The 21128-nt window shown below is 57.6% G+C and overlaps 1 protein-coding gene across 1 annotated transcript in view; it reads right to left on the minus strand.

Moving 5' to 3' along the window:
* NGEF (neuronal guanine nucleotide exchange factor) overlaps positions 1–21128 on the minus strand; it is a 38318-nt gene that overhangs the window by 1066 nt on the left and 16124 nt on the right. Inside the window, exons 4-12 of the mRNA XM_036109561.2 lie at positions 10390–10550; positions 8941–9093; positions 7655–7784; positions 5346–5420; positions 3652–3741; positions 2497–2660; positions 2104–2259; positions 1325–1404; positions 467–571 (exon numbers count right to left, since the gene is read on the minus strand). Of these exons, the coding sequence (XP_035965454.2) occupies positions 467–571; positions 1325–1404; positions 2104–2259; positions 2497–2660; positions 3652–3741; positions 5346–5420; positions 7655–7784; positions 8941–9093; positions 10390–10550 (1114 nt within the window). The remainder of the gene's footprint in view (positions 1–466; positions 572–1324; positions 1405–2103; positions 2260–2496; positions 2661–3651; positions 3742–5345; positions 5421–7654; positions 7785–8940; positions 9094–10389; positions 10551–21128) is intronic.

Below are 21128 nucleotides of genomic sequence, written 5' to 3' on the forward strand. Positions count from 1 at the left end.
GCGGGGAGTAGAGGTGAGGGAGATGCAGGAGCCCCGCCGGCCTTTCCAGAGGGCACCTGCTTGAACAACTGCTACTGGACACACTTGGATTTTTTTCTCCCCAGGAGCCGGGAAAGCACTGCCCGGACCTCCTCCTGGGGAACGCGGTCCTGGGGCGCCACGGTGTGTCCCAAACGTATTGGCTTTGGAACCCATTCCTGAGCCCTTGGCAACTCTCTGCCTCTCAGCATGAAGCCAGGAGACCCCAAGGCCGCCCCCAAAAGGGAGAGGTATCCAAGCTGACCACCTGGAGTCTGGAATGCCACCATCACCCTCTTGCTGGGCAGCCTGTCTCTGAGCCTCAGCCTCGTGATGTCTGCTTCTGCCCATGGGGCTCAGGCACCCCCCATCCCTCAGACGGGTGCAGAGTCCTAGGGGTGGGGAAGGGGTGGTGCGAGTGGGAGAGGCGCCCAGCCCCAGGCCTCACCGTCTTCGGTCTTTTCCAGGATGTTCAGGATGTCGGCCAGCTCCAGGGTCAGCTCGTCCGGCTGCTGGGCCACATACGGGTGCACACACTGGACCTGGGGGCAGTCTGAGGGAGGGGAGAGGGAGGTGGCACGTCCTCATCCCCGTCGCCCGTCCTGCTACGGACCCGGCAAACCGTGGACACCCCCGGGTGAGCAGGGCAGGCACGCCTAACAGAGCAGTGCAAATTCCCACGGCAACTGGAAAGGGTCTGTTCGGAGAGGGGGGTGTGGTTGCAGAGAAAACGTGGTTAAAACCGCCAGGGGCGCTGAAGGAAAAACGATCTATGCATAAAGGGACGAAGAGGCTGGGAGGGGGGCTTATTTCCGACGTCAGAGGGCACTTCTCGGACCGGGATGTGGTGCTGGGAGCAGTTGTGGGAGGGCCAGGACTTGGAAAGCACATCAAGCCCATCAGCCTCTCTGGGAGGCAGGTGGGCCGGCACCCTTTTATAGTTTATAAGGTTTTCAGACAGCTGGCAACCCCAAAAGAACACTGGCGTTTGCCTTCTGGGCCCAAATTCCTCTTGGTTTCCTTGTGGGACCTGTCACTTAAGACCCAGTGACTTATTTCATTATTAAGCATCCACGTGTTTGTGAAGCTCAGTTACACTGATGTCGTCCATCCGGGTTGGTTCAAAGCCCCTCGGGCGGGGGAAGCCATGTGGCCGGTGGGACGGCTGGCTCGTAGGCACTACCCTGTCAGAGCGCAGAGAGCCCCCCCCCCCCCCCCCCGCCCCTGCCCTGCAGCGCCCCCGCCCCTGCCCTGCAGCGCCCCGCCCCGCCCTGCAGGCGGCCTCCCCCTCCCCGAGGGCACTTACCCAGCAGCCGGGAAGTGAAGGAAACAAACTTGGTTCTCCGGTTGGGGGCCAGTGAGGTCATCCAACGCTTCATCTCACTCCTGGGACATGGAGGAGGACACTGCCGAAACCACAGAGCGACCCCCCCACCCCGGCGTGGTGCCAGGCATCCCACAAGGCCACAGCAGGACAGCTAGGGGGTGCCCAGAATCCAAGGGAGAGGCATGGGGAGCCCTACAGAATCTCCTTGACACGCGTGAAGGTCCGCTGGTGAGGGAGAGCCCCCCCAGACACCCCAAACAGCCCTGAAGCCACAGGCTCTCAGACATGGAACCGGGGAAGGCTGTTGTCGTCCCCATCTGGGTGGTAGGAACTGGACCTAGATGGGGGGCGTGACCTGTGAGCTCCGTCCGGTGGGGACAAGTGCAGGGCACCCCACGGGGCTCCAGCACCTCTGTCCACACTGACCTTGGCTGTCCCTCACAGAGCCCTGGGGCTGCATGGCAGGTGGCCTGGCCGCTCAGAGGGGTGATAAGATGGCCCTGGGACCACCCAGTGGTGTGGGGCACTGGTCAGCGTGGCCCCAAGGGCTCTACATCTCATCAGGAAAGAGAGGCCCTTCCAGAGCCTGAGACCCAGACAGGACACACGCAGACACCACCCCCCCCAGTTGATGGCGGCCCTTGGCGGCCGGTGGGCCACCAGGTGTGTGCTGAGCCCCGGAGCCTTGCTCCACCTGGGACGGAGACTCGGAGGCGCCTCGGGCGTGAGGGGCAGGGCCGGCGGCGCGGGGCACTCACTGAGAGGACGCTTTCAGCATGTAGGTGGCCTCCCGGTCGTCCGCGTTCTCCAGCAGCCGCAGGATGAACACGTTCGCCAGCGTCTGGCCCTGGTCCTCCAGTTCCTCCACGCGGAGGAGGCCCCGCGGGGCCGAGTCAAACACTTGGTACTTGTCTCTGCGGGGACCCAGGATGGCAGGGTGAGTGTGTTGCTCCCAAGGAGGCCCCAGGGTCCCGGGGAACCCGCCACCCCCAGTCCTGCTGGCCCTCCTGTTCTGGCCACTCCTCACCTCCTCCTGGAAGCCCCCCACCTGAACACCGGTCCCCCCGGCCCCCCAGACTGCCGCCTCCCACGGTGACCGAGGGGCTAGCACTGACGCAGCCGCCAGGGCAGGGGCCCCCCCGCCTGCTCACCCCGGGATCTGCCGGCAGATCACCAGCAGGTCGTTGAAGAGGAAGAGGTAAATTTCCCGGAAGAGTTTCTTGGTCCGCAGGGTTCGGGACGTCTTGGGGCCGGACATCTGCTGCAGCTCACCCTGCTTCAGCAGCCAGCGGGAGTGGGAGATGATCGGCACCGACTGGCCGGGCGGGGGGCGGGGGGGGGGACGGCGTCAGGTCGGCTGTGTCCCTCCAGGCCCCGCCTCCCTCCCCAGGCTCCCCTGGCCTCACTGGCGTGCTAACCGGAGGAACGGCATGGGGGGCCGCACTGGGGGTGCGGTGGGGGGGACGGAGCGGTGCCGGGCAAGTGCGGAAGGGCGCGCGCGCGTGCATGAGGGTGCACACTCCCATGTGTGCGGGCATGCGTGCGGCCGTGTGCGCGCCTGGGTGCGGCCGTGCATTTGTCTGTTGTGTGTGCTTGCGTCTAAGTGTGTCTGTGTGGACTCATGTCTCTACACAGGTGTGTGTGTGTGTGGGGGGCCAAGTTCACAGGGGAGAGGGGAGAACCGGGTGCCATGGGACAAGCAGGCCAGTCTGCAGGCGCCCGCTGTGCGGCTCCGGGGGAGGCTCCTGGCACCCAGTGGTCGGCGCGGCAGGTGGAGACACGGGGGGAGCCCAGAAGGCCCCAGCTGGGGCTCAGTTCCTCAACACAGCAGGACCTCAGGGACCCTCAGTGGGCACGGTGTGCTCATGCGCTCACGTCACCAGAAACCAGGCCCCAGGGACCCTTGGGGCTCACTGATGCCTGAAGCTTGACATAAAGTCGGGGGAGGTCGGTCACTGCTTCAGATTTTCAGTCCACCCGCCCGCCCCCCATGTAAGAATCCCTGGAATGGTCCTTGTCACATGCTTCATGTCAACTAAGTGCTCAAGGTCACACAGCCAAGGAATGAGAGCAGGCAGCTCCAGGGTCCTTGCACACTCAGAAGATAAGCACAGGCCACTGCGATGGCATGTTCACGGCGGCGGGGGCGGGGGGGCAGGCAGGGGCAGCGAGGGGTGCCAGGAGAGGTGTCAACGAAAGTGCCACTGTACTGAGATGCGGGGTGGCCGATCACGGAACCTGACCAGGGACAGATGCCCCCGGCCAGCCCAGCTGGGCTGGGGACACATGGACGGGCGCAGGCTCACCTTGATCTTAAACTCCATCTTCTTCTGAATGCTGATCATCTGCTCCGTGCGGCTCATCTTCCTGACACCCTCGTTGCACGCTTTTACCACCTGGCATAAGAGGGGGGACACGTGAGGCCAGGGGCACCCAGCCGTTCCTGGCCACCGCCTCTGTCCACGCAGGCCCCAGAGTGCGCGGACGCTGCTTGCAGTGAGACCGGCCGGCCCGCTCCTCGCCGCGGCTCTCTGTTCTGGGGGAGATCGTTAAAAATTGCAATAATTTTACATGCACTAAAGTGGAGCGCAAAGCCAGCTTGGAAACCACAATCGCTTTTTGCAGAGATTACATGTATGAGCAGGTTTGCAAGGGCGGGACCCGGATGCCACCAGCGAGGTGTGTGAAAACTGGCCGTCTTTACCCTCTGCCTTTTACTTCTGGGCACTTGCTCAATTTTTTTTTTGTATTGAACATCATTTCTTTTACAAACTAAAAAAAATCCACCTTTATTTTTATTTATTTTTTATGGATTTTATTAAGTAATCTCTACACCCAAGAAGGGGCTTGAACCCACAACCCTGAGATCAAGAATCGCATGCTCTACCGACTGAGCTGGCCAGGTGCCCCTAAAAATCCACCTTTGTTACGAAAAAGGTAAGCTATGAGAAGCACAAGTAGAGCTTTTGTTAGACAAGAAAGAAAGGGAGGTGACAGCAGAGAAGAACTTAAGAAACAGAGAGCCTGGCCCCCGGCACATGGGCCTCTCGTGGGTGGAGACGGTCACTGGACTCACCCTCTGGGGCCCAGTGGGGGTCGGGGTGAACCCCCGCCTGATCAGGTGGCCAACTGGTAAGGGACAGGAGGAGGGGCCGGCCAGGGAGACAACTGTGAGAAGGAGCCCTCGTGGCTCCAAGTGGCTTAGAACTGCCATCCGATGGCTGCTGAGGCCAGTCCTTTCACTGAGCTGCTGCCTCCGGTACAAGAAGTGGAAAGGGCCCCCCAACCCCAGGCTCTCGCCCATCACAGTCACGGGCACGACAGAGCAGCCCCCGCCCCTCTGCCAAGAGCTGGCTCGCAGCGAGGACGGACACACCTGCTGACCCCCCGCACATCCCCTACTCTGCTGGCAACCCCCAGGAGGAACCGCCTCTCCAAGGGTGAGCCATGGACATGGCGTCTTCCCTCTTGGGCAGGAAAAGCCCAGGGCAGACAGGAGGGGAGCAGCCTGGGGTCGGGGAGAGGCGTGGGGAGGAAGGCACAGGGCTGGGCTATATCAGGGCACAAGAAGAGCCAGATCCAGCCCCCTCGGGCGTCACAGGAGGGAAGACACTGGAAGCAGGCAAGGACAAGCGTGGGGCCGCCGGTGGGGGGCAGCAGAGGTCACCACGGCTGTGGCCTGGGCGCACGGTGACATCTGCTCAGGCCACACCCGATCTGTTTTGGGAACTCAGTGATTTTTCTTTTCTTTTTTTTAAAGTAATCTTTACGCCCAACGAGGGGCTTGAACTCGCGACCCTGAGCTCAAGAGTCACCTGCTCCCCCGACCAAGCCAGCCAGGCGCCCCTCAATGACCTTTTTCGATTGCAAAAGCAGATATTAAAAATGAATTTGCAATTTCCAAAGACACAGCGACAGAGGAGGAGGCAGGACCAGAAGGCAGGTGTCCAGACAAGGAAAACAGTTCATTGGGAAGAAAGAAGGAGGAAGCACAGCTCACCATTTCCAGCTCTTTGTGGGCATCCAAGGCAGTGCACTCACGCTCAGACCTTTCTTCCACTCTCTTCAGAATGTTCTGAGCACAGGAAAATCTGCGTTAATTTGATCCTGTGTGGCGTTTCCTCCCCACCCCGCCCCCATGCAGCGGTGACACAATGAAGAGCCCAATGGGGCGCAGGAGAACCCACAGCAGGCCCAGGACCGAGCATCCTGACCCACAGGGGGGCCCAGCTCTAAAACGATGACCACAAGTCAGGCTCCTGCAGAGAGTTAACCATGAAGGCTAAGCTGCAGCCCGAGATTTCCCTGCCCCCCCGCCCCCGCCGGGGGCTCAACAAGGAGACCAGAGAGAAGCCGGTGGCCCCAGAGGGGGTACGGGCATGCGCAGGCCTGCCCTGGCCCCGTGGGGCGCACATCACTCATGGCAGGCACGGGGCAGGGGCGGGGGCGGGGTGGGGGGGCTTCCCTGCCTGGCCCCTAGGACTGCCGTTTGTAGCCGAGTCCCAGTGACCCTGAGACTTTGTTAATTCTGGTCTTACTGATGAAAATGCCTTTTTTCCAACTGTTTGATTTTCTTGAATTAACAAAATGAGGCTTTTGCTCACCTTTGCCTCAGACACGCTTCCTCGGACCACTTCCCTGACGGCTCCAGGCTGCCACCCCCTCCCCTCGCCCCCATGCTTCCTCAACACAACACTGAGCTAGGTCTTGATCTTACTTTCGTTGGTTTTCATTGTATAAAAATTAAGATTTTCATATAACCATATATGCGCTTTTGCTATGATTTCTTAAATGCTCCCCCCTCTGTCTTCTGTTTCAGTTTTTCCAAGTTAAAAAAAAAAAAACTCACACATCCCTTCATTGACCGGCGCCCTGTGACTTGGGTTCGTGCTCCCTGAGTTCTCGAATAGCGCCCTCTCGGGCTGTCCAGGGGGTGGGGGTTGCTTCCTCTGACGCCCCTCTCTTTGGTCTCAGGCCTCTGGGCCCGGTCCCCCCCTCCCCTGCTGGGACCTCTCCTCCTTACTCTGCTGCCAGGGACTAGCTAGCTGCCCCAGGACTTTGGTCTCTGCCCCGTCTGACCTCTGAGCTCCCCTAACTATGGCTCACAGGTCACCTGTCAGCTCATTGCCCACAGAACCACGGCCAGATCCACACCATCCACTCCCTCTGCCGGGTGGACCCAACCCCCCCCTTAGCCTGCGGCAGGCACGGGGTCCCCTTTCAGGAAATGTCCCCCTCTCCAGGCTTCCCTGGCCCCAGCCCTCCTGGGCTTCCTCCTTCCCCCTACTCCTCCTTGGGCACTGTGTCCCAGGGCTGGGTCTTGGGACCCCTTTCTCTCCTTCCCTGATGGTCTCTTTTACTAAATGCCACCTGGATGCCGAGAGGCTCTGTGCTGACTTCTCCCTTTAACTCTGCACTCGGAGATTCGCGGGCTCAGTCATCTCAAGCTCAGCGAGGTCACATGGAACCCTGATGCTCCCCAGCCTGTCTCCCCGCCTCGGCAGGGGCTGCGTCATCCCTCACGCTGCTCCAGCTCAGACTCTTCCTCCCTCTTCCCCGGAGTAGCAAGTGGGCATCTCAATTCTGATTTCCCTCCAGGATCTCCCCTCCTCCCACCTCCCACCCTCCCCACCTCTCCCCCAGGCCAAGCTGCCTTTCTCCCATAGCTTCCTGACCCCTTCTCCCATTTGCCCTCCTACTCTCCTGCCCATCACTCTGCACAGGCAGCGTTGTGTGCGCTCACCGAAGGCAGTCAGATCAGGCGACGCCCCGTCCTCCTGAAGAATGAAGCCAGCATCTTACCTGGTCCCTCGGGGCCTCAACTGGCCTCACCACGTCTCTGCACTCACTCCTGTCAAGTTCCCTCAGCTCACCACTGGCCCTCCTGCCTGTGAGCCTGGCTGCCCCAGGGCCTTTGCATAAGCAGTTACCTGTCACCTGAATGGCTCCTCTCTGTTAGCCAAGTCTCAGCTCAGATGTCACTTATCTAAGAGTCTTTCTTCACCACCCCCAACTGGCGGTGGCCAGGCAGTGACCCCCGATCATGTGCTCCCCCGTTTCACTGTCCTCACAGCCATGACCACTTCCCACTTGTGTGTGCTTGTCGATCTCTCTCCCAGACTATGGCTCACCGGGAATAGGGGCTGAGTCCCCCACTGCCTGGCACACAGTAGGAGCTTCGTTAGGGTTTGTGGAACAAATGGACTTCCTAGAAAGCTAGCAGAGAGCTAGAACGACCAAAGGAAACGGTCTGCAGCGGGAGAAGCATACGCAAGCCCGGTCCGCACGTCGGGTGGGAGAAGCTGGTACCTGGACCAACAGCTTGAGGCGCGTGATCCTCTGGAAAGGCAGGATGAGGAAGGAGGACAGGGGCAGCCCCCGGCACTTGGGGTCCAGCTCCAGCTGCGCAATCAGCTCCCGAAAGGCTGCCTTCTCCTGGCTGGGGGACACAGACATGAGAGTGGGTCTCTGGCTCGCAGGTGGCGTCAGTCGGAAGGAACCAGACAGCCCACAGGCCCGGAACACATGCCGAGTTCTTGTCTTTTAATGGAAAATCGACTGTTCATGTGCAAGCCAAATAACAATAGTGGCTTCCCATGCCCGGCCTGTGAAAACTTAGCAAAATATGTTGTGTGTGGGAAGGTAAGAATTCCTCGTGCGGCCAAGTCTATGACTCAGACGCGGCATTTGGTGATTTACCCAGCAGGGATCTGTGGCAAGGTGACCCCACATAGTGACAGCAGCGGCCACAGGCTGGGGACAACGGCTGCAGGGCCCAGCGCCGCTCCTGCCAGCAGACACAAGCCGGTGGCTCGGCAGTGGGGAGCGGGGGCCGCCGTCCCCTCGGGCCCAGACGCCCTGCGCTCGAGGGGCGCACCGTGCACCCTCGGCCCTGCAACGCCGGCATCCTGTCCTCCTGTCTGCTCGCTTGTCCTCAGAGCTAGCGTCCCGATTCCCTCGAGTCCCAGTTTTCAACCCCCGAATGGAAAACACCAAACCCCCGAATGCTCAAATTTTAAAACCTCCACAGTCAGCGATGAGGCTGGACGGCCAGGCCCGGGGGAGTGGAGCGTTCAGATGTCACTTCTCAGGGAGGCCTCTGGCGCTCCTGAGCGCAGCTAAGAACACATCCCGGGTTCGACTGTCACCGGAGCGTGGCACACACGTGTGAGGTAGGCAGAAGAGGCAAACTGATGGGAAAATCACTTCATCTACCCGAACCCCAGGGAGGCTGACAAGTGGGCAGATGAGTAAGGAAGTCAGGGTGTCGCTGGAACACCAGACACACCCCCCGCCCCATCCTTGCCTTTGGCTCTAGTTCAAACCATCCTCCCGACCTCCTGGGCCCCGAGGGGCCCTCCCGGCCTCAAACTCTCTTTTCTAAGCTCACAGAGCTCAGCCCAGCCGTTCCGGACACGGGTCCGGTGGGCGCCGTGGCTGGTGGTCTTGGGGTCAACATTCCTCTCGTGACCCCGCAGCCCCCGGAACGTGCCAGGCGTGGAGACTGTCCCAGGAAAGCAGAGGTCCCAGGACGGCGGCTTGGTGTCCCGGTGGGAGAAGCGACAGCCCGCAGCCGGGGAGGGGGGTGCACTCACAGCAGCTGTTTGTAGGTCCTCTCCTGGTAGGTCTGGTTGCTGACGTAAGTGATGTACACCGAGAAGTGGTTGGCCGCGTAATGGTACACGATGTCGCACACGTCCGAGATGACGATGTTCTCCTCCATCCGGCGCTCCAGCTCCAGGAGAAACCTGCGGCGGGGCAGCGGCTCGGGTTAAGGGTGCCTGGACAGGGACGCTCAGGACACACCGCCACCACCGGGCCTGGCTCGGGCAAAGCCACAGACGCGGCAGGACGTGATGCCCACACTGAGGGCGCGCTTGGTCACATCAGGGAATTACTCGTCCAGTGTTTTTAGGTGCGTAATAGCGTTAGGAGTGTTTGTCAAAAAGAGAGAAAGGGGCCTTATGTTTGACGTACATACTGATGTGCTCACGATGAGGTGACGACAGGGATTCGCTTCAGCGGGATCCCCCGGGCGGTGGGGAGGGTGGGGACGCGGGCAAACCCGGATGCCGGGCTGGCGGTGGGCTCGCCACTCTGGTGTCTCTACTTCCGCGTGTTTGGAATTCCCCACGAGAAAGTATAAGTAAATACATAAATAAAAAGACTCCCTTTCCCCCACGGGGTGAAGCGGCAGAGGCCGAGGGGTCTCTCAGCCACCGTGCACCCGAGCCCACTGGGTGGGGCTGCCGGGAGGAGGTGGGTGTCCGTGCGGAGGAGGAGGGGCCCACGGGGGGCCCACAGAGTGCCCGGGGCGCCCCAGGGGTGGAGGGGCCCCTCCTGCCACACCGCGGCTTCACATGTGAACGTGTGCGGTTGGACCAGCGCACCCATTGGCTGAGTTTTGCGCTTTGAGCCGCAGACTCCGTGGCCCAGCGGGAAATGGTCAGTGGAAGTTCTATCCTAAGAGTATGATTGGCGTCCCTTTCCTCTTTGCGAGAATCAGTGAATAGTTGTTTATTCCTCCTTCAGTTAAGCTCCTCCCATCCTTCACAGGCGAAACCTAAGCACGGTTCCAAAGCCACTGCCACAAATTATTGCAAACCCCATCTAATCGGAGGGAGAAGGCGTAAGGCCAGGACGGGGCTCTGCACTGGCCCCCAGACGGTCTTGGGGCCCTGCGCGTGCCAGGCCAGGGTTTTAGGACACCGGGATAAAGAGCAGCTCACACGGACCCCCCTGGACCTGGTCAGGATGCCCGCCACACACCTGCCTGATGGTGGGGGACACGTGGAGCACTTGTGCTGATGGGAAGGGTCTGCACGTAGCAGGCCTGTCCAGGGGGACGTGATCTGCCGCCCTGCTGGGAGGGGTGGCAGATGGTTGGGTTCACGTGTTTGTTTATATCTTACTACAGATAATTCCGAACACACACAAGCAGAGAAACCTGTGCAAGGAGCTCTTGCCACCAGCTTCAGCCATGCCCCAGGTGAGGAGAAGCTTCTAGAAGCTAGGCCCCACAAGGCCCAGAGCAGGTGGCTCACCGCTCACTGACGGCCATGACGTCCAGGACGTTGGAGAAGAGGATGTGAGCCTCGGACGGGTGCAGGATCTTCTTCAGACGCTCATTCTCCATGAAGTGAGACACGAGCAGGCTCAGGCTTTTATAGTAGGAGGCCTCGGAAGTGACCAGCTCGAACATGGCCTGTGTCGGGACAGACAGGCAAGAGGAGGGCCAGGGGTCACCTTGCAGGGGGGCGTCTACCGCGCTCCCAGTTAGAGACGCAGAGACAGGCAGGCCCGTGTGCGCGGGGGCGTGTGGAGTGAGGGCGCCTCCACACACTGGCAGCGAGCCCCCTCTGCACAAAAGGCAGAGAGAATGTGCTCATGGCTCCCTGTATCCAACACTGGAGACCACCCAACGCCCGAAACACAGAGCAGGTGAAAACCCAAGAGGTCAGTCATCTATGGGAGGCCCAGCAACTGCCTAGGGTGATGCAGATGGTGTCCTGGTGCAGGATGGGTGTGAAAATCCTTACGGAGGGACGCCCACCCTTACACGCCCCCAAGGCCGGCTGGAAGGACACGGGGGGCCACAATGTCAACCACACGTATCAGCAGGGGGAGCAACTTATATCTTTAACTTGTCTGAAAATTGAAAAACGAGCATCTATCATTTCTTTCACGGTCTAATTTTATAATGTAATCGATAAAACAATTTTTGTTTTGAAAAAGAAAAAGAAATCCAGAATTAATAAGCTTTTTGGAGGCACCCTTATTCTGTGTCATGACTGCTACCTGATCATTGAGCCTCTGTGCTCTCCGGTGAGGAGCTTCTCTGGAGTGAGGGCGCTAGCTTCCGGCTCACCTTCCTCCCTTGCTCACAAGCAAACCAACGACCCTTCCTGAGGGGGGGATTCAGGTCCCACAGTGGTTGCCCAGAAGGGACCGTGCAGTGGGGTGAACCATGGACCCCCCAAAAGCTCTGACACCTATGAATGTGAACTTATTTGGAAACAAGTACTTTACAGAAGGATGTCAAGGACATCGCTGGGGATCGGGAGTCTAAATCCAATGACAGGTGTCTTTAGAAGAGAGCCATCTGACACGTGAGGGACATGTGACGCGGAGGCATGGGGAGGAGGCCGTGTGAAGACAAGGCAGAGCTGGATATGCTGCCCCACGCCGAGGGCCACCTGCAGCTGCAGCTAGAAAGGGCAAGCGGCTCCCCGGAGCCCTCGGGGGCAGTGAGGCTCCCGCCACTAATTTGTTACAGTGGCCCCAGGAAACGATCACAGCCGGAGGAGGGGTGGAAGCAGGAGGGGGAGGAGCACCGGGACTCCGGTCCTCCTCGTGCCCCGACCACCCCACATCTCACTGCAACCCTCCCGCCACTGGCCAGAGCCAGATGCAGGGCTCGAGGCTCTAGCAATGCAAGCCGGAACTCCAGGCTCTGGGAGGCCGGGCGGGAGGAGACAGGGAGGGACTAGCATTTGTTCCAAACGCACCAGGAGTCCTCCCAGGTCCCCCAGGAAGGGGCATAGAGGAGCTCCCGTTTCACCACAGGAACCAGATGCAGGGGCAATGTAATGCCCCCCAAGGCACCCATGGATGATGGAAGAGCAGAGACTCAGCCCAAGGGTCTCCCGAGCACCACGCTGCCCCGTGAGAAAGAAGGGACATGTTTGTAAGTTGGGGTCACGCGGTAGCATAAACCTGCCCAGCAACAGTGACGAAGTTCACAGGGAAGTCACTCCAGGGGTCGTCCACCCATCACAGAGCCTGGGCCACCGCAGCAGAGAGTCCCCCAGGTGCCCTAGGCTGACGGGAGACGCATCCCCAAGTCACGGGGGCCTGGTCCCCTTAGCGGACGAAGCCACAGAAAGCACATCCCACCAGCCTCGCTGGCGGCCCCAGCGCTCGGCTGCCGACGGCTACGCACCGGGACGGGGCTGTCATCAAACCGCGTCCCCGCTGCTAAATTTAAGTTTCCTAAGAAAATGTCAAGCCATTGCAGCTTGCGAGCTCTAAGCAACTATAACTAAAAAACCCCCCTAAACTGAGTGTTGCAGAGAGGGCACAACACCGTGTCCAACCCGCGGCCCCGTCTCCCCGAGTGATGCGCGTCAGGCCCGCCCGGGGTTGCACCTGCAGCCCCAGGCCCACGGCATTTTGTCTGCGGGGGCTCAGGGGGCCGGGGGCAGCGGGGCCAAGGCAGCAGGGCCTTTCAGCGGCTCGGCCTGACTCGCTGCTCACGGACACCAGCTGAGCCCACCGCCCACTCCCCCTCCTCCGCTGACAGGCCATCAGTCGGCCCTGAATTCGGCTGTTTGTCTTCGTGTTATGTCACGTTATTTACTACATCACTATGCTTGCCTTTTCCTTATCGATACTCCTTTTACTCTCATTCAAGCCTCATGGTGGCAGCGCGGGGCTGACGGGGATCTGGGCCCTGTCTGCTCTCCAGACTCTCACTCACTCACTCACTCACTCATTCGTTCACTCACTCATTTGTTCACTCACTCATTCACTCACTCACTCACTCACTCACTCACTCACTCTCCCATCTGCACTGAGTGCCTGTTTAGGCCCCGGGCATTCAGTGGCGAGCGTGGCCAATTCCCTGCCACCATGGAGCTTGTGTCCAGGGGTGGGGACAGAGCAGACAGGAGTACAACACTTCTGGTCAGGCGGTGAGAAAGGCCACGGAGCAAACGGGGACAGGTGTGAGCATAAGAACGTGCATGTGAGTGTGTGTGTGTGTAAGAACGTGTACGTGTGTGTATGCGTGTATGAGAGTATGCATGTGTGTATGAATGAGCATAAGAACGTGCATGTGAGTGTGTGTGAGTGTGTGTAAGAACGTGTGTGTGTTGCTTACTGCAGGGCACTCCTTCCTGATAAAACCACTGCTCTGTGGCGGGGCTGGGTGAGACCCCCCTTGCCCACCACCCGGCTGAGACCCGTGGCCTCTGGGAACACTCAGCTACACTGACCTGAATTTTATCAATCACGGCTCGTCTCTCGATGGGTGCTCTTAGCGCTCAGTTCAATCAGTATTCTTTGATTTCTGCCAATATTCCTGTTACACTTCCAGTTTTTTCCAGCCCTGCCACTACCAAGCCCGCTCCTGCCTGGGTTCTTTTCAAGGGGTAAGAGCCGCTCAACTCTGGACGCTGCGTGGGAGGGGCTGGGCCATGTGCTTCTGCAGTTGGCTGGGACGGTGGTGGGCCTGGCGCCCGCCCCGGGCAGCTGAGCAGCGGAACAGTCAAGGCTTCTGCCTTGGAGTTAGCCAGACCTCGGCCATGAATGAGAATTGCTTTATCCAGCTAAGCCTGTTTCCATGCGCACAAAATGGGAACAACAGTCCCCAGCGGACAGTCCTCAGCCTGGAGCCCGCCCATCTCAAAGCACCTGCCGGACGCCCAGGGTCATTACCAAGCTGACATCAGGGCGCTGCCCTCACAGCCTGAGCTTCATGGGATGGAGCTCCGGCCAGAGGGGTTAAGAGGGGCTTGTACTAGGAGGTGACACGGGATGTGACAGCAAGCCCATTCCCAGGGGCGCAAATGTTCATGCAGAGAAGGATGTAGGCACCTGGTGGGACAGTGGGGCTGGTGGCCAGGCCACGAGAGAGGGCCACAGAGGAAAGAACAGGCTCCTGTGTGCATTTCTGAGTCTGTCCCCCTGCCTGCCGTATAGGCCAGAACCACACAGCCCTGTTTTCCAGTGTCCGGGAGGGCTGCTCCTGAGCTCTGAGTGTGTTCACACCATTTCTCAAGCTGGCCCGTGGATGAGAAGCCCTGTCCGGCTCCCTGCAGCCTAGCCCATCGCGCTTGGAAGGCACTGGGGCCTATCTTTCTCAGTAAATTCAGATCGTTCTCCAAAGAAAGGAAACGACAGAGAGAAATCATTGGTGTCCCAGCTGGGACCATCACGGTTCCATCTCACACGAGCCGGCCAGATTTAGCTTCAGCCGACAACATCTCCCCTCCCTGGGGCCGTCCAGAGACGTGTGAGACTGCGGCCCCCAGAGCAGCACTGCACCCCTCGGATACAAGACACTCCAGATGCACAAAGCCGGGACCCCCCTCTAATGCAGTGTGGGCCACGGGGTCTGCTTGGGGATCGCTGGGTGTGCAGGCTGTCTCAGCACGGGCCGGGGGGGCCCAGAGTTAGGACCACTGGCATGCTGTCCGAGCAATGCATTTGAAGAAACGAATGAGACCCCAGCCCAGCAAGGGGGATGAAAGGGGAGGCATGGATACCAAGAAAATCTGGGTGATTCCCTACCTTGGTCTTCACCTGCACCGTCTCCTTGTAAGTCAGGATGCTCAGTGGAACCCCCACGCGGTGCATTCTGTATGGCTCTGGATTGTTTTCAGCATCCCCTGACCTCAGTGTTCGTGAATCACAGCTGTCTGAGGCCCTCACCTTCCCTTTATCACGATGTGCTCATGGGACCTGAGTCTCCAGGGTGACCTCTGTGGAGGTCAGAGACTAAGGCCGCCTGTCTCCGCTGCCGTAGTTGTCTGGTGGGGCATCGGCACAGCCAGGACGCAGAAGCACCCCCCTCCGCCACAGTCCCAGGGTGGGGGTGGGGCTCGCGTCTTCCCAAGTCCCTCTTCCCAGGACAGGCTGTCCACAGCGGCCGGGTCTGAGCTCCCATCTGAGCGGGTGAAGGGAACAAAATGGATCTTCTTAGGTAGCCTGCGTCTTCCCTGTTATGGACTGAGTTGTGTCCCCCAAAACTCATATGTTGAAGCCCTAGCCCCCAGTATGACTGCATTTGGAGATGGGGCCTAGGAAGAAGTCATTAAGGTTAAATGTGGTCATAAGGGTGGGGCCCTGATCCAATATGACTGGTGTCCTTACGAGAAGAGACAGACCCCAGGGATGCAAGCCAAGGACAGGGGTCCCACGAGACACCAATGCGGCTTAATCGCGGACTTCCAGCCCCGGAGCTGTGAGAAATCCATGCCTGCTGTCCAGCCACCCAGTCTGGGGCAGTCGGTGAGTGCAGCCCAAGCTGGCCAAGCACCACCTGATTTCCCATCCAGCTCCAGGAACTCTGGTGCTCTCCATCCTCCGGGCCTCCCTCGCTCGCCATCTGACCCGACCTGGACCGGAGGCTGGGGCCAGGAGCCCCCTCCCGACACGGACACACACCTCTCAGGGAACCAGGGAAAGTCGGGCATTATTCCAAATCACCGGAGCGAGGCCTGGGACCAGAGTCAAGAGAAAGGAGACGACCTCTGCGTCACCAGGGCCACAAAGACCCGACAGATGACTCTTCACCGGTATTCTGTAACAGCCCGTACTTCTTCCCAAAAATCACACGGGAGAGAAAGTTCATTTTGCAAGAACTCAGGACGTTCCTGCTGCCGCTCCCTCGCCAGAATGAGGCATCTTTCTCTCTCTAAATCCAGGAAACGCCTGGCCACGCTTCTCTCTTAGTCACTACGCTTCTGCTCAGACACACAGGCGGGTGCAGCCCTCACCCAGTGAACGGAGGTCATGGATGTCCTTGTTCTCTCCACCTTGTCTGCGCAGGGTTAGCAGAGACAAATGGCCCCAGGGTGCTCGTCCAACACCCGACAGGTGCCTGTCACCTCACCCGGTCCTCACTAAAGCCCTGGAGGTCTCCCAGACTGTCCCCACCGGGCAGAGGCGGGTGCTAAGGTCACACGGCCTGTGAGCGGCGAGACCGAGGTTTGTCCTTTTGACTCCAGGGCCCCGTGCCTCCACCGCTCTGCTATGGGCCAAGGAGGCCTTCCACACAGACACCGAGGTTTCCCCACGAGCCCAGAGGCCAGTGGTGCCCGGCCAGCGCCCTGTCTCCTCGGAGGTGGGCCTGCTGTGATTTATAGAGGAGCCCCCTCCCTCCTACACTGGACTGCAGACTCTCTCCAGGTCCTTAATCATCTGCTTATTATGTGCTGCTTTCAAGTAGGTGCTTCATAAGACTGTTAAAGGAAAAAACCTCCAAACTACAACTCAAGCGTGAGCCAGTCCTGGTTTATGGGTGGGTTAGTAACGCCTGCCCACTGGTAACTTCCACCCAAAGGTTCTGCTCCCCAGGCTCCTTGCTCCCCATGTTCGGGGCAGCCTGCCTGTCTGTTTACAAGGACACCATTAGCCGCATCTTATGTTCATCCTTCTCTCTTGGCTCCTGCTGGCCTGGACGTCCAATGTCCGTCTCCTTTCCTGGACAGCTTCCTAAAGCGGCTTGTACAGAAAACTCAATGCTCCAGAAGTTTACTGACCACCTGCTATAAGCTGGGGGCCGCCAGACACTGGGGACCCCGAGATGACCAAGGCCACCCCCTGCCCCCTTGGAGACCCTCAGCCCAGGAGACCTCAACCGCGGGGGAGCCCAGCACCTCAGCTCACTTGTTCCACAAACATGTACCAAGAGCTACCTCCAGGATGTGCCTGGGCTCGATGCTGGGGACATAGAGAGACAGAGGCATGCTGTCACCAAGGATGCAGCCAGGGCACGGTCAATGACAGCTCAGCAGCGATCCTGACAGTGAAGTGGGAACACAGGGGAGGGGGCCTCGCCCCAGCAGTGGGGAGGGTTCTGGAAGGGGCTGAGTCAGAGAATAAGAGTTAGCCAGGCAAAAGGGGGGAAAAGCCAACATTTTTCAACCTGGTCCCCCGACCACAGGTGGTTGTGAAAATGCAGATCCCCAGGCCTCACCCTAGACCCACACACAACCTGTCCTGTAACAAGATACCCAGGTCCAGGGGCGCCTGGGTGGCTCAGTCGTTAAGCATCTGCCTTTGTCTCAGGTCATGATCCCAGGGTCCTGGGATCGAGCCCCGCATCGGGCTCCCTGCTCAGCGGGAAGTTTACTTCTCCCTCTCCCACTCCCCCTGCTTGTGTTCCCTCTCTCGCTGTGTCTCTCTCCATCAAATAAATAAAATCTTTAAAAAAAAAAAAAAAAGAAGTCCAGGTCCTTGTGAGGCATGGCAGTGACTGAGGGCGCTGGCCCCCAAAGCTTCCACAAGCACCTTTCTCTCTTACTGGTGCCTCGGAGTCCTAAGTGTCAGGGCACATGCCCGACGCCTCTTTCCCGTTAGTACATTTGCTTCTAGCTGGAAGGTGGGAGGGGACAGAGAGAAAGCTGGGCCATAATGCCAGGGGCTTGGGGTGTCCCTCCTGGAGCACCAGACTGCCGCAGAGGCTGTGGGCATGTAACCCATGGACAGCTTGGTTCAGACCCCACGGTCCAGGCTCCATGCCCCACAATGTGCCAGAGGGAGTTACGGTACCTTGTTCTGCCGAAGGCCGGGCCTTGTGCTCCAGACGCTCAGGCCCCGTGCACAGATGGCCACACACTTCCTCTCTCCTCGGGGAGTGCTGCAGGAGTCAGGAGAGGGGCGGCTAGGCCCTTCCGTCAGAGACCGCACCTGCTCTCGGCTTTGGGGCCTTCAGAGTAGCCACCCCGGGCAGATTCACCTCCACGCTCCAGGCTGGTCCCCGTGCCCCGTGATCCGACCGGAATGGCACAAGGCTTTGCTTACTTCTGTGGCTAGCGCAGTAATTCACACGTCACAGGCATTAAGGCGGCCGGAAGTGACTCAAAAAGGGCTCTTAGTCAAGAACAAGCCCCTAAGAGTGTCTCTTTCTTCCACGAATGATGACGAAGTCAGATTCCAGAGCCCACGCCTTGACCAGCTGCAGTAGGTCTGGTCCACGTGGGAAATACAAGGAGGGACAAGACTGAGGGAGATCACGGTGTTCTTGGGGGCCTAGGGCTCACATATGACATTTGAGCTTGTCTGCAGCCCCTGGGGGCCCAGAGTGCCCCCCACACCACCAGCAGTCCAATCCCAATCCTCTGCAAGCCCACACGTATCACAAGCGCCAATTGTTAACGTTTTCTCCAGATGACCTGGTTAGTAAGATGATTTATGAAAAAATTTATACTAGGGGCGCCTGGGTGGCTCAGTCGGTTAAGTGTCTGCCTTCGGCTCAGGTCATGATCCCAGGGTCCTGGGATCAAGCCCCACATTGTGTTCCCTGCTCAGCGGGGAACCTGCTTCTCCCTTGACCCCCACCCCCAGGCTCATGTGCTCTCTTTCTCTCTCTCAAGTAAATAAATAAAATCTTTAAAAAAAAAAAAAAAAAGATTTACACAAAAGTAGGTAAAAACTTAAAATTTGAAATGATGTTCAGCCTCACTCACAGTAAGAGAAATGCGAATTAAAACCACAAGATATCACTTATGATCTAGCACGTTGGTCAAGACAAAATGATCAACTAACGTACAGCGGTGATGCCGAGCCAGCTCCCTTACACCACAGTGTGAAGACAGTATCTTCCCCAAATCTAAAAAACAGGTAACTTTTTTAACTCCACAATTCCACTTGGCAATTCCCATGGTACTCCACTGTGAGGGTTTCAGTCTTAAATAATGCTGCACTGAATGTCCTTGATCCACATTTTTTTTTTTTTTTAAAGATTTTATTTATTTGAGAGAGAGAGTGAGAGGGAGAGAGATCACGAGCAGGGGGAGACGCAGAGGGAGAAGCAGGCTCCCCACTGAGCAGGGAGCCCGATCCCAGGATCCTAGGATCATGACCTGAGCTGAAGGCAGTCGCCCAACGACTGAGCCACCTAGGCGCCCTGATCCACAACATTTCTAATTGCAAATGCCCATCAATAGGGGGTTGGTTAAATAAATTATGGAACATCAAAGACAACAGAGATCCATAAAGCTAACAAAAAAAAAAAAAGAAAAAAAAAGAATGGGTGCTCCATTTGGGTTGATGTAGAAAGATTTTCAAAATGTTTTACCAAGTTAAAAAAGAAAGCACGGCACGTAACAATGTAACAGCAGGTTCACCATTTGTGTGACACATGGACACTAGTCCTGGAGGCCAGGCGTGGAGGAGACGTTTTTTACTGTAAATCCATTTTGCACTTTATATCAGGTACATAAATTATTTTTATTTTATTTATTTGACAGAGAGAGACACAGCGAGAGAGGGAACACCAGCAGGGGGAGTGGGAGAGGGAGAAGCAGGCTTCCCGCCGAGCAGAGAGCCCGATGCGGGGCTCGATCCCAGGACCCTGGGATCATGACCTGAGCTGAAGGCAGACGCCTAACGACTGAGCCACCCAGGTGTCCCTCAGGTACATAAATTATTTATCTAAAAGATTCCTTTTAAAAATGACAAATGCTAACGTCTCTCTGTTGGAAGAGTTACAGGTGTCTGTCCTAGGACAGGAGTTATGTGACGTTCTGTGTGAGGGCTACTGTCCATCTCAAACCGCAGGCCAAGTCCCTCCCCCTCCCGACTGGAGGCTCATTTGCTGAATGGTTAAGCTTTATCCTAAAGAGACAAGTATGTGGTTCAGTGCAGGTCGGTGAGCAGAATAACAATCACGATTTAATTTCTTGATAGAAGTACATCATATTAAAAACCCATAATTTTCTTCTAAAATGGGTAGTTAAAAAAAAAAAGTGTATTAAAATTCGAAGTTGTGAAAACAAAGAAAAAACCTGTCCTGTTTCCCAGGCTGAGCAGACTCAGATTGAGGTAGATCCTGACAGATCCCCTAGACGGCCCGCAACGGAGAACACTGGGTCCCCTCCCTTCTTGTCCCTGGCAGGACGGAGCTGAAGGTCCTGTCTGGCACGTCGGGGCTGTCCTGTTGCTGGTAAGGACCAGCCTGCGCAGGCTGCCCCACAGGAGTGTCTGTGTGACCCTATCTCCTTGGAGACACTCCAAGTATCCTTCCTTGCTTATTTTTCAAGCACACCCAGCTCACCAGGATCAGGGACCAGAGCAAGTCTGTCTTTTCTATTCCCTTTGCCTTGACAGGTTCCTGGTGCTCGCTGGGGACATGAGCCACACCAGTCGCGGGAGTGACCGCTTTACGTGGCATGCTGGGGACAGCCCCTGCAGGTTCTCCATTATTTCTCAGGACCCCGGCATCAGCCTGGTGAGAATCAAGTACTATCTGATGCTTCCTCCAGGGAGGTGCCTGTCCCCCCTCTCCAGTCCTGGTCCCTCCTCTTTGCTTTTGAGTCTCTTTTCAGGATCATTCCATGGTCCACCGCATTGCGGGGGCGGGGAGGCCCTGCCCTCCCCCCGTGAACGTCCTACCCCCTCACAGCCGCCTCCCACCCAACCTTGTAATTTGAATGTATGTCTGGTTATTTTCTCAAACTGTTGTGTTCTTGGACAGTAACTCCAACACCGTTCCAAATAGGAGCGTGGAAACCAAGAGCTTCAGAATAAGTTTAAAAAAACAAAATTGAAACCAAGAAAATCCTACCCGACGTCTAAGACAACGCATTCCAATTTCAGCTACCTAATTTTTACTTAGAAAAAGAGGAAAACATACAATTTTATTCTTAAATCCTGATTCTTCAATGACTAAGACTTGGGCCTACGAAAAGGCCATCACTTTGGGGTATTTTCCTTGTGCGAACGGTAGCTCATTGCAACCTGCTGCTTTTGTGGCTAAGGAGAAAAAGATGCTCCAGCAACAGATTGAGCTGGCGGTACGAGTTACCTGACTTGCTTCAATAAATGAGATCTACTGCAGAAGTCACTGACTTGGAAAAAAATCTGAAGATCTCACTGTTGTGTCCCTTGCCAAATATTAACAAAATAGACACTCACATTAAGCTTTTAAAAATAAATATGGAAAGTCAGACCAGGGGCACTTGGGTGGCTCAGTCAGTTAAACATCTGACTCTTGGTTTCGGCTCACGTCATGGCCTCAGGGTCCTGGGCTTGAGCCCTGTGACAGGGCTCTGCA

Source organism: Halichoerus grypus, chromosome 4, assembly GCF_964656455.1.
Source record: "Halichoerus grypus chromosome 4, mHalGry1.hap1.1, whole genome shotgun sequence".
NCBI classification, from domain to species: domain Eukaryota; kingdom Metazoa; phylum Chordata; class Mammalia; order Carnivora; family Phocidae; genus Halichoerus; species Halichoerus grypus.